The sequence below is a fragment of the Mustela nigripes genome, chromosome 7 (assembly GCF_022355385.1).
Source record: "Mustela nigripes isolate SB6536 chromosome 7, MUSNIG.SB6536, whole genome shotgun sequence".
Classification (NCBI taxonomy): Eukaryota; Metazoa; Chordata; class Mammalia; order Carnivora; family Mustelidae; genus Mustela; species Mustela nigripes.
The window spans coordinates 21,869,557-21,881,387 of NC_081563.1; the positions used below are offsets into that span (position 1 = coordinate 21,869,557).

General features: G+C 53.4%; 1 protein-coding gene across 2 annotated transcripts; it reads right to left on the minus strand.

Moving 5' to 3' along the window:
- Positions 1 to 487: 487 nt before the first annotated feature.
- On the minus strand, positions 488 to 11,093 carry MPV17 (mitochondrial inner membrane protein MPV17). 2 transcript variants are annotated; one of them, XM_059407578.1, is made up of 8 exons: positions 11,038 to 11,093; positions 10,457 to 10,531; positions 3,470 to 3,585; positions 3,172 to 3,264; positions 2,985 to 3,080; positions 2,717 to 2,749; positions 2,417 to 2,469; positions 488 to 1,428 (listed from the first exon to the last, which is right to left on the minus strand). In XM_059407578.1, the coding sequence occupies exons 2-8, from the start codon at positions 10,524 to 10,526 to the stop codon at positions 1,359 to 1,361; spliced, it is 531 nt and encodes a 176-aa protein (XP_059263561.1). In that variant the 5' UTR covers positions 10,527 to 10,531; positions 11,038 to 11,093; the 3' UTR covers positions 488 to 1,358. The 2 variants fall into 2 exon arrangements, with proteins under 2 accessions (XP_059263561.1, XP_059263563.1); XM_059407580.1 differs by lacking the exon at positions 2,717 to 2,749.
- Positions 11,094 to 11,831: the final 738 nt, after the last annotated feature.

Below are 11,831 nucleotides of genomic sequence, written 5' to 3' on the forward strand. Positions count from 1 at the left end.
CCCCCCCCCCCCCCCCCCCCCCGCTGTTGGCCTCTAGAAGGGGCCAGAGGCATTGGGAGAAGGTTGCGTTGCTCTAACCTAGTCCCTAATGCCTAGTCCCCACTATCAGTTTGGCAAACTAAGGCACTCAGGAGCACAGCTGGCTCCTGGCTCCCACTTTGGTACCATCTCTGACCCCAGATGCAGCCCCACTGCCAGGATGCATGTGGTCTTATGCCAGCCCTGTGGTACAAATTCTAGGCCAGACTGATCGAGGCACCATTAGAGAGCCTCTGGCCTCTGGGTGCTTTCAGACTACAAAAGACAGGTCCATCTGCTTCAGAGTTTGCCCCCAAGCGGCATTTTCGCCAAGTTAGTTTTTCTTCTGGGAATCACAGCAGCAGTATTACTGTTCCTTTGACCTTCAGTTAAGATCACTTGGTGGGAAGTAAGGGAACCTGCCTTCATCTCTTCACACTGCTATACCAAAACTACTCTCAACTCCATATCTTATAAACAGCAAAATTTATTTCTCACACAGTTCTAGAAGCTGGGAGGTCCAAGCCTATGGCGCTGACAGATGTGCTATCAGGAGAGAAGCAGCTGGCTAACTTTCATAGCGAGTACCTTCTCGCTGTGTCCCCCTACAGTGGGAGGGGTGAGAGACCTGTCTGGGCTGCTTTAAAAAGGCACGAATCCCTCATGACCTCATCACCCCCGAAGGTCCCACTGCCTAATGCCATCACCATGGGCATTAGGTTTTCAGCAGAGGAATCCTGGAGGGCACACAAACATTCATCTATAGCATGTGGATTCAAGTTTCCACTCTGCCACTGGCTGGTGCTGTGGACACCGTCACCTCACTTTTGTGAGCACACCTGAGTGTGCTCCTCCATAGGAGATGATAGGGATTGGCTGTCTCTAGACTTCCTCCCAGCTCTAGAAATTCTGACTGCCCCATAGTTTCTGCTGGGGCCCTCGCATCACGTCTACAGCTTTCAGACTACGTAATTACCAAACAGATCTGTGGAGGCACCATATACAGGTTCAGGGCCCCCAAAAGAGCCGGAGCTCCAGCTGGGCTGGGAAGGTTAGAGAGCAGATGTGTCTGTGAGGAGTGGGGGCGATGGCACTGTGGGATACAGGGCTGAGTCCCAGCAGACAAGACCAGACGCATTTATGGGGTGCCTACCACATGGTGGGGAGAAGACCATTATAAAGGTTGTAATGATTTCAAAAGAAGTCAGGTGCTAAGTCCATTAGGTTCTGAGTGACCACGGTACCCCAGGAAAAGCGATGTGCCCTCTTCGAGGAGGCTCTCTGAGCGCACTGGGGTCAAGCCACAGCACTGTCTGCACAGACATCGGGGTGAGGCTAGCCTAGAGCCGGTGGGCCTTCCACGACAGGTAGGAGTTCCAGACGACTGCGACACACTGGACAACGGCCAACCTGCGGCACAGCGGGGGGTGGCATCGTGAGGACAATGGAGGATGAGGAGCAAGCCTGGGGGTGGGGAGCTGGACGAGTGCTACGGGAAAGGAGGGCTGGTCTCTGAGAATGTCTACACTGAGGTCTCCCTCCTTCAAGCCCTGAGGGAGGGACATGTGGCTCAGACCAGAGGACAAGCAGGCTGGGTTCTGGGGCTGTCTGAGCTCTGTCTCCGAGCCTCAGAGTAGAACACCGTCATCCCGCCAAGAGTGGCTCTTACTCACTCCTGTCCAGGCTCCCAAATACTCGTCTTTGTCCACCTTTACCAACTTAAGAGAGTCTACCTTCCAAAACCGTCCAGCCGGCCATGAAAAGTAGCATCTCCTTCTCTTTACTCTCAATTTACCTTTTTCTAGTTGCAAAGAGTATCACAGGGACCCTAGTGTTGAGGACCATTAAGCAACACTATTCATGTAAATGCTGACTCCACCCCTCTGAAGAGTTTCATTCTTTTCCCGTTCCCCATGCCCTTTCACCACCCAAAATTGTAAGGACTCATCTTAAGCTCTGCTGTGGTTTTCACTGTGGTTTCAGCAACTACCCTTATTATTAAGGTGGACTAGTGCTCTGCAGCGGACTCACGGGCCCACGTTCCTCCTCAGCTCTTTGGTCTCCCTTCCCGTCCAACCCAGACGCTACCCGCCCTGGCACTGGCCCTGCAGCTCTGCCTTCGAAGGTGAGCGCTCAGGCGGGGCGGTGGGGGAGACGGGACTATGAGCAGGAGCCTCTTCGAGAAGATGAAAGAGAGTCAGTAGGCAGTTCTGGGACAGCTTCGCTAAAGGATCAGAAGGTCTGACTAGCATGCCTGAGAGTCTGAGGGACTCTGACAGGACAGCGTTCTGCGAGGGTCTCCAGTGACACCAGGTCGAAAGGAGAATCACTTGGTGTCCAGCTGTTTGTGCCGTGCACCTTCCCTGGAGTGGGGAGGGGGTGTCAGGATGTGTCTTACCTGTAATGAAGGGGGACCAGGTAGAAGTTGGCTAACTGCACAGCGGGCCAGAGCTACAAGAGAAAGAAGGTAAAGGTTGGGGGGCTGCCTCCCTCACCCGACCCCCAGATTCACCGGCCTTCCTCCAGCTTCTGCAGACAAGAACAAGGCGGATGGGTGAGGGTTTCCCTGAGCACAGTGCCCACACTGGGGACAAGAGTCATCCCAACTGGGTGGGATTTCTATGGCAGGAGGACCCCCATCCCCGGGCACTTCTGGACTCAAGAAAGCAGAAGAGACAGCTGCAGAGTCAGCGCTTACATAGTAGTTGGTGATGAGGGCGTCAGGATAGTCCTGGGGACACAAAAGAAACAAACTCACCCATGCACACACTTCCAAGGAGTGCCCACCTCCCAGTCTGCAGAGCACGTCCAACACAGACCACACTCCGACCGCACCCCCCAGCTCGTCTAAGCTGGAGCCTGGGGCTCTGCCTGCATCCCACCGGCTCCTCCCCACGAAGCCTGCCTCATTCCCCGGGGACTGCCAGGCTGCCAGCTGGAGACCGTCCCCCACCTGCCCTGCTCACCCGCCGCAGCTTGGCCCAGTTGTCCTGGGCTGACAGTCCATTGAGTGCTCCTACCAGTGAGAGGAAAGAGCCTAGAAAACATGGGGCAAAGCACCCCTGGGGAGAGAAATTAAAGTTCTGTGAGCACAGAAATCCCTGCCCCGCCATGCCAGCTCCTGCTTCCCAAGTCCCTTTTCCTTCTGCTCACCTGATCCAACAGCATCTTCTTCAGCGCGTCTACCTTGCTGGTGCCAGGGATGAGACGGTCCAAGACCCTGTACCAGCCTCCTACGGCGGGGCCCTGAAAGTAAACCCCAGAGAGAACAGAGTGTGTGGCAAGGGGAGCGCTTGGCTTTTGCATCACAATGCTCCTCTCTCAAAGATTAGAAACCAAATCCTATCTAAGGTTGGCTTAGATGCATGGGAGGGCAAGGGAAACTGAAGAATGACATGGAACTAAGACCACCGTCCAGTCCTCCAGCAACCCCACTGTAGACAGAACTTACCACGAAGCCACAGCCCAGGGAGACCATGATCAGGGTCCGGCGAGCCTGGTGTCCCCGCAGACCTTGCTTCTCCACCAGTTGCTGTGAGATAATGTCACCCAGGCCCATCAGGGACCCTGCGCAGGGTACACAGGTGTTGTCAGGATACCTCCTGAAGGTAGGTTGCCATTCCAGGGACGGAAGGAAGTCCCTGAATGAGGCTCTGACCCTTAGAGCCTAAGAGATAAATTCTGGGGCAAATGGCCAGTCCTTTACTGCCACTTCAAAGTGTCATTTTAGAAACTGAGCTGAGCAGCCTTCATCAGTCCAGGACCCACAGACTGTGCCCAGAGTCCGAAAGGGAAGTCACAGTCAGCAACTGCAGATGAAGGGGAACCTAAGGTGCTTGGCACTGAGAACCATGGACTATCAGAACTGGAAAAGCATGGTGCCTGGGTGGCTCAGTGGGTTAAAGCCTCTGCCTTTGGCTCAGGTCATGATCCCAAGGTCCTGGGATCGAGCCCTGCATTGGGCTCTCTGCTCAGCGGGCAGCCTGCTTCCTCCTCTCTCTCTGCCTGCTGTGATCTTTGTCTGTCAAATAAATAAATAAAACCTTAAAAAAAACAAACTGGAAAAGCCTTCCAGATAATTCCATCCAAACTCCTTATTTTTGAGATATAGAAATGAAGGTCTGGGACCTCACATACCCAGTAAGTGGCAGAACCAAGGCAAGAACCAGGTGGCTTGACTTCCTACATGGTGATTTTTCCAGGAATCATATTGTGAACAGATCCTGTGTAGAATGGTAAGGAACTCTAGGGTTTCTCCCCTAGTCCCAGGCGAGACCCTGAAAAGTGTCCTTCACCTTGGTCTTGGGGTCTCTCTTTGTGAAGGATAGCAAGAATAATTCATTTTCTGAAGCATGAGTGCTTACATGGTCCCAGGCAGGAAGCCGACTGGCTGAACTGGTAAGAGTCCCCACAAGTAGGATCCTGGTCACCTCCTAGCACAATCAGGTAAACCCAGACATCCCCCCATTCACAACCTCGGACTGGGGGGGACAATAGATATTATAGCCATTCCCCCCAAACCCCAGGCCTTTGTACCTACTTCCCCCTCCCTCATTCATACAGACACCCCTTTCCCAAGCAACCCTAGTCAGACGCCCACACCCAGAAACCAAGATAGAAACAGTCACTATTTACAGAGCCCCCCGTCAGTTATGGTGGCATGATGGTTTCCAGCAAACACACACACACAGGGTCACTTGGGAGTGACCAGATGATCTCCGGCTCGCCTGTCTGTATCACTGAGTAATGAGAGCCCCCCCTCCAGCCCTTCAGACACCATGGTCCCTGTGCCCTCAATCAGCACTGGGCAAATACATCCTTTAACCCTAGTCCTTGGTACAGAGCAGGCTCTGACGTCCACACTGGCTGTGCACTCATAGCTCTTCCCCCCGCAGCCACCGCAAAGCCCTGCCCCAGAGCTGCAGCCGCTGCCCAGGCAGCTGGGGAAGGCTGAAGGCTGGCGCCACGACCCCCACGACCCCCACAGATGGCCTCAGCTACTGGCACTCCCAGCCCTGGAGCAGCTCTGGGGCCCCAGCGCACCCATCATGGTGGTCCTGCCTCTCCTCTCCCTGAAACTCTCAAAGTGCTGGAGGCTCTTCCCAGAACATGCTAGCCATGACCTCCCAGGGGGCGAAGAGAGAATCCTAGACATCTTTGTTCTCTTATCCTACGCCACACCTAACCAAGGGCCTGGCAGGTGCTCAGAAAACCAAGCAAGGGAAAACGCCAATGTATAGTCCCAAACAACAGGCCTGCTCCGGGAAGGGCATGAGGAGCTCCCAGGCCCATGTGTGAGGACCTGTGAAAGTGGAGGCTTGTTCCCAGCTCCACACAGTTAGCACTCATCTCCCTTTCTCCTGCCTCACCTCCCCCAGGGAGGGCTTGCTGCTGTGGCCATGCGTCAAGGCAAGGCAAGGATACCCGGAGAAGGCCCACGGAGGGCAGAACAGAAGGCAGTCACTTCTTAAATGAAGGGACCTAACAGCTTGATGTTCTACTTTGGCAAAATGTTTACAGTTTACAGATGGATCTCACGCATTTAATCCTCACGAAAGGCCTGGGAGGTGGGGTCACACTTCCATTGAACGTCTTTAAGAGATGAGGTTATTTAGTAAGGAGTAGAGTTGGGGCTGAACCCAGGCCTTCTCTCGAGGAACAGGAGGCTAGGGAATCACGGCAAGGGCAGAGACGTGGGCTTATGGGTCAGTGGCGCCAAGAGGCCTCTGTGCCTTCCACTCCCAGGGGACTCCTTGCCCAAGCAAGGCCTCCAAGGCCACACATCAAAGACACTTCTTAGATTAATGCACTTCCTGTCTTTTACTGCCCAGGAGGTGACCCTCTCTGTTCCTTGTCACCTTGTAGAGACGGCAACAGTCACCCAACTTGCCAACAGTCACCTAACAAGCTAAAGGCAGAGCAGGAATGAAAACCACAGTCCGGGGAGCCAGCAGCCTTGGAAAAAGATGGATTCCAGGATCCAGACCATGCCCGTCAGGTGGAAAGGCAGCAGTGAGAGGGAGGAGCCCCTGCAGCCTTGTCCATTTCAGACAAAAGCGTGCCCAGCCATTCCTCCTCTGCCCACAGGCCATCAGGGCGCTGGGCCTGCAGCAATCCCGGGGCAGTTGAGGCTTTGGTCAGTGCCCAGTGCAGGCCCGCATCTCCGCCCAAGCAAGTTTGGGCAAGAAGAGCTGACATTTAGATTCCTCCTTCCACCTTCCCCAGCACCAGAGCCCAAACAGGCCCCAGCTGGGTTCTGGGAGTCCTCCTGACATATTTGGTTGGTCTAGATATTTCTAGAGCTCTGGCTCCCCCTGCCTTGGACTTGTTTCTAGGGGCTTGGAGCCGGAGACCTGCAAAGACGTACTGCCCGAGCCCTGATGGGGCAGGGCAAGGGGCTGCAGGCACTGATGCCCGATGCCAGGCCGGGCGAGGAGCCCAGCAGGCAGACACTGGCGCAGGTGTGACATCATGCCCTTGGGTAGGTGCCAGTTCTCATGCCGTCACTCCCCACCCGATTCAGTGGAATGAGGGGGTGGGGAGCAGGCGGCTTCTGGCCACCGGTCTATTTGGGACCACCCCTTGCCCGCTAGTTGAAAAGCCTCAACTTCCACACCGTCTTCCTAGTTCCCTACTTCCCCTATTATGTTCTTCTAGTGGCTTTTGTGTATGGGGGTCTTAGTTGCAAGAAAATAAAGTGCTAATGGAAGATGAGAAGGTTGAGGGGCAGAAAGGTGGAATGGGGAGCAGGAAGTGTGCCCTTGAGGATCAGAGGCCTGGGTGACAGGTAGAGCTACTGGCATGGGGCCAGCGGTGCTGCCGACTCTCTCCTCCCCAGAAGTCTCCACAATTAAAGGGCTGCTTGGGCGGGGGGCCGGCTCTGATAGACCCCAGAGGCAACAGAAGCCTAACAGCGAGAGAGGGGGGAGTGCTTTCTGGGGGACTGATCTGGATGCTTTCCCCATTCCTGGACTGAAGCTGTCCTACTGCTAGAAGGTGGGACAAAATGGAGGGCTCTGCAGCTTCTCAGGTATGTAAGCCAAACCAGTGAGGGCTACGCTCAGCTTCCCAGGGCCCCGTAGTCTCGAGTACAGGGCAGAGCACTGGGAAGTGCCAGCTCTACCACTGACCACGGGGACCCCAGTGCACATCACCCCTGCCCCTGCTGCAGCCTCCTGCTCTACGGTGTCAGGGCAGGACTGGATGCTCCCTTGCCTGCTGAGTGCGCACGCCTGGCGGAATTCAGACTCCAGGGAAACCAGTGTCTGCAGCAGCTCAGCTGCCCCATAGCAGGATTAGAGTGGCCAAAAATGGATGGAGCTGGGCCCGGGGCCCAGTGGAGACTGGAAGGGCCCTTCAGAAAGGACGGGAAGAGGCTGACTCAGGCTGTGTGGAACACACAGTGGACCTTTTCCCAGCATGCTCTGTTCCTGACTTTAGCTTGGTCAACCATTATCAGACACTTCTCTTGAACCATTTCGGATCCTGATTCACTAATCCCTGACTCCGCCCACTACGGCAGCTCAACCTGGGTCATACCCAGGGCTGTGCAGTGGATGCCTCACCGGGGGCTACACACAGGTGTCGACATTCCACGTGTTTGACCAATGGAGGAAGAGAGCTGGTGGGTAAAGGTTTCTTTTCTCTGGAAAAGGCTATTCTCCCCTGTCGTCCTCAGAGGCATTTCAAAGAGCTTCTCAGTCAGCTTTACAGGATGGAGCAGCCATGGGCCCTAAGCAGTATGCAATCCGATCTTCCTCATACTGGCTCGCCCTCCTCCCCCACGGGACAACTTCCTACCCCTTACAAAGTACCTGCACCAAAGCCTCAGGCCCTGCTACTTGGAGAACCAAGGCTGAGAGTCACCCATGTTCAAATTTAAGACAAATGGAACAAATACAACCAAAACACCACTAGAAAAAGTACCACTTGGGGTGTCTGGGGGGGGGGCGCAGTCGGTTAAGCATAAGCATCCTACTCTTTTTTTTTTTTTTAATTTATTTGACAGAGAGACAGAGGGGCGGGGGGGTGGGGAGCAGACTCCCCGCTGAGCAGGGAGTCTCATGCGGGGCTCCATCCCAGGATCTTGGGATCACGACCCAAGCTGAAGGCAGAGGCTTTAACCCACTAAGCCACCCAGGCGCCCCAAGCATCCTACTCTTGATTTCGCCTCTGGTCATGATCTCAGGGTCGTGAGATTGAGCCCTGCATCACACTCTGCTCTGAGCGTGCAGTCTGCTCGAGAGTCTCTCTCCTTCTCCCTCTGCCCCTCCTGCTTGTGCAAGCGCACTCTCTCTCTCTAAAAAATAAATAGATCAGTCTGAAAAAAAGAACAGCTTGCTGTGTGTGGGTTAACAATACTCATGGAAAGGGCCAAGCCCAGGAGCCTTTGTGTCTATTAAGCATTTCTTAATTTCTAAAGCCTTTTCACAGAGATAACCCTGACACTAACTCTGGGAGGTCGGCTAACTAAACTCAATTCCTGAACGAGGAAACTGAGGCTCCAAGAGGTTTACTCACTTACTTATCTCTCTTCAGGCACCTACTGAGGGCTATGACTCTTAAATTCAAATCCTGCTCTTCTAATTCCAAGTCTGAAATCCCTATTTTGTCTTCCAGTGAGGACACTACCCCCGGGGGAGGAGCTACTCCAGGGGGCCTTACGAAGCTGCGCTAGGATCTAAGATCAGCCTGGGGAGCTAGACCCACCTCCTCCCTTTATTTGCAGTTTGATCCGAATACACTAGCAGCAGGGAAGAAGTCTGAGAAAAGTGCTTCCTAGAAAGTGCTTCTAGACCAGCACCCCAGCATAGCCCATGTATCTGCGTGAGGGCCCCTCTGAAGGCCAGCTCCTGTGTCCACTGCACACCCCTTGGGTAGGGAGACACAAGGACTAGCTCTCTCTCTCTATTCTTGATGCCATGAGGGGGAAACTTCCGTCCAGCAGTGAAGGGCCCCGAGGGAGTCTGAGGCTGGCAAAGGGCCCAGCGTGTCAGTCCCATCTCAGCCACACAGTCCAGAATGAGTCACCACACACGCAACCAGGTGAGTCATGCAGGCTGATGGACACTCTGAGGACATGGGGTGGTTGGGCACAGAGGTTGGAGAGGGGCCCAGGGAGGGGCAAAATTGTCCATCCCTTGGCCAGTCACCCAATGAAGTTTCTAGGGCTGAAGTGGGGCTGTTCCAGTAAGAGGCTTGCTGTTCCTCCGGCTTCCATAGCCTACCACTCAATAGTCTTCTTGTTGAAGAAGCCCATGGTCCTCCCTAGAATCCTCTTCCCTTCGTCTAAACATAGGCAAGATCCCATCTTAACCCAATCACTCTTGCACTGCCCCAAGTCTCAGAGCTTCTAGTCCCCCCTCCCTGTAAAACTTACCGTATCTCTGTGCCATCCCTCACTTCTTAGCTAATGTGCAAAGTAAAGATGGTAACAAATACAGGTTAAGTCACTGGGTTACGTTTGTAAGGCACTAGCCACTCACTGGATTTGGAGTAAACATAAATCCTTGATTAGTATATTATTTAGGGATACATAAAAGGGTAGTAAAACTATAAGAAAAGCAAAAGAGTGGTATAAACAAAACTCAGGAAACCAGTTATTTCTTGGCTTGTATGAATTAAGGAAAGGTGCTCAAGGGTTCTCAAGCTGGGGACTGATACAAGAATAATCAGGTTTTTTTTTTTTGTTTTTGTTTTTTAAGTTTTAAAGATTTTTTTATTTATTTGTCAAAGAGAGAGAGAGAGAGAGGGAGAGAGAGCGAACACAGGCAGAGGCAGAGGGAGAAGCAGACTCCCTGCCAAGCAAGGAGCCCGATGTGGGACTCGATCCCAGGAAGCTGGGATCATGACCCAAGCCAAAGGCAGCTGCTTAACCAACTGAGCCACCCAGGCGTCCCAAGAATAATCAGTTTTAATACTATTTAAACCTTACATACCTGTCTGAACTATTCTTTTCTATGTTAAGATATTATTTCATGAATAAAAAAAAACAACTAAGAAAAATAAACTGGGGTAAGAGTTCTGATCCCAGCACTTAATAGGTGTGTAATCTAATGTGGACTCAAGGGATCCTAGCTTACAGATCTTTGTCAGAGCTATGAGATAATGTGTTGAAAGTGTTTTGCACAGTTAATATGTTAGACGAGCATTTGCTATTGTTAGCTTTCTAAGTTAAGGTCTCCTGGGGCAATGCCTTTAACCCCAAGGGATTAAAGCTTTCTGAGGACTTTCAGATCCTACTTTACGGCAGGTAAAACCCTTCCTTAAGAACAGCCCTGGGGGCCCACCCACCAAAAGACTGGGGACAACTTCGGATGAGAGACAGCCAACCTTTCAAGGGGGCTCAATAGAAGCAGAAAATGAGGAAGGTGTGGTGGGGTGAGCTTCTGTCTCCCAAATCAGCCTGCTCTGGTCCTGCTCAGGTCTATTCACTCACCAGCTGTCAGGACCTGTACTTTCCACGGGTGATTGGCCAGGGCTCGCTGGTATGCCCGCCAGAGTGCCATGATTCCTGTCAAGCCAAGAGGAGAGGGGGGTCACCCCCTGCCGCTCCCCACAATTAAAGACACCCTTGACTTTTCCCTGTCTCCACTCCCTCTCCTCGGCCCGCTTCCAATACGTCTTAGAGGGGCAGAGGCCTCAGAAGGGATGCTTCCTGGACAGCTTCCTGTCACAGGGATCGCCTTAGACAATCAGGTCACAGAGGAAGGCTGTAGGCGGCTGCGGAATCTCGGTGGCAGCCACCCGCCACCCCATCTCTGAAGCAGAGCCACCTGGGGGCCTCCTCCTTCCACACCGAGATACTTCATAATGGCAGGTTTGCTCTGGCTTTCACCCAGAGTCTGGTCGGTCACCAGATTCACTTAGTTGGAACCAGCCCGTATCCTTCCTGAGTCCAACTCTACACCGGAAATAGGGCCTGTCATTCTCTGGACCTGGACAGGTCATCACATGGGCTTTGGGTACTAAAGGCACGCGACGATTTGAGCCCTGAAAGGTGGATCGCCCGGCACTCACCTGCCCTCGCCTCCAGCCCCTCCCACGTGACCCGACCGGGAAGGAGTTCCTCCGCAAGTCCCGCCCCTTCCGTCCGACTTCCCCCGGAACTCCCCCCGCCCACCGCAGCCGGGGTTGGAGTGGGAGTGGACTGAGCGTAATACTCACGGAGAACTGCTCAGCTGTCCGTGTGTGAGCAACCCCTTTTTGAAATGGACCGCGCGGGGTCTCGGTGAGGGTCCCGCCTTCCATAGTTCCCACTTGGGTCCGACTCTGCCTCCTCATGCCCCTTCTCCCCCGAAGGCTTGGCTTCTTAACCTGGATAGACCCTCACTGCTACCGCACCCCGGAACTGGCCAAGGTGCTGATGCCCTTCTCAGTCTCGAAAATCAATTTAGAAACGATGAGCCGTAGTTAGGTGCGTTATTTTTTCAGTGTCCCTGGGTTCTTCACTAGCCTTGACTGTGAGCTCCTGCATGGGTAAAACTTGTCATCCTCTTAGCACTAGTTTAGTCTTTGTCCACAATGGCCTTTAGAGATGCTGCGTAAAGTGGACCCCTCCATGGAAAGCACGGGATTCCAGAAACTCAAGAGTCCGCGTACTGGCTTGAAACTGGTGGGCTCTGCAGCCTGGTCATCATTACACTTGAACTTAAGGTTCCTCACCTGTTAGACTATGTTTATCACACTGGGCTCCTCAGTGTTAGGGGTTTACAAGATGTTTTTGGGAGGTACCACTCACTACAGGTTCTTCTTTACCTCAGTTTAAAAAATTAGAAAGAGCCACTTTTAAACAAAGGGGTTCACTAGATTAT

Coding starts and splice junctions, on each gene's coding strand:
- MPV17 (XM_059407578.1), bottom strand. CDS start 10,526: ATGGCACTCTGGCGGGCATACCAGCGAGCCCTGGCCAATCACCCGTGG. Junction 3,081..3,171: donor AGAAGATGCTGTTGGATCAG/GTGAGCAGAAGG, acceptor TTCTCTCCCCAG/GGGTGCTTTGCCCCATGTTT. Junction 2,470..2,716: donor CCCTCATCACCAACTACTAT/GTAAGCGCTGAC, acceptor TTTCTCTTGTAG/CTCTGGCCCGCTGTGCAGTT.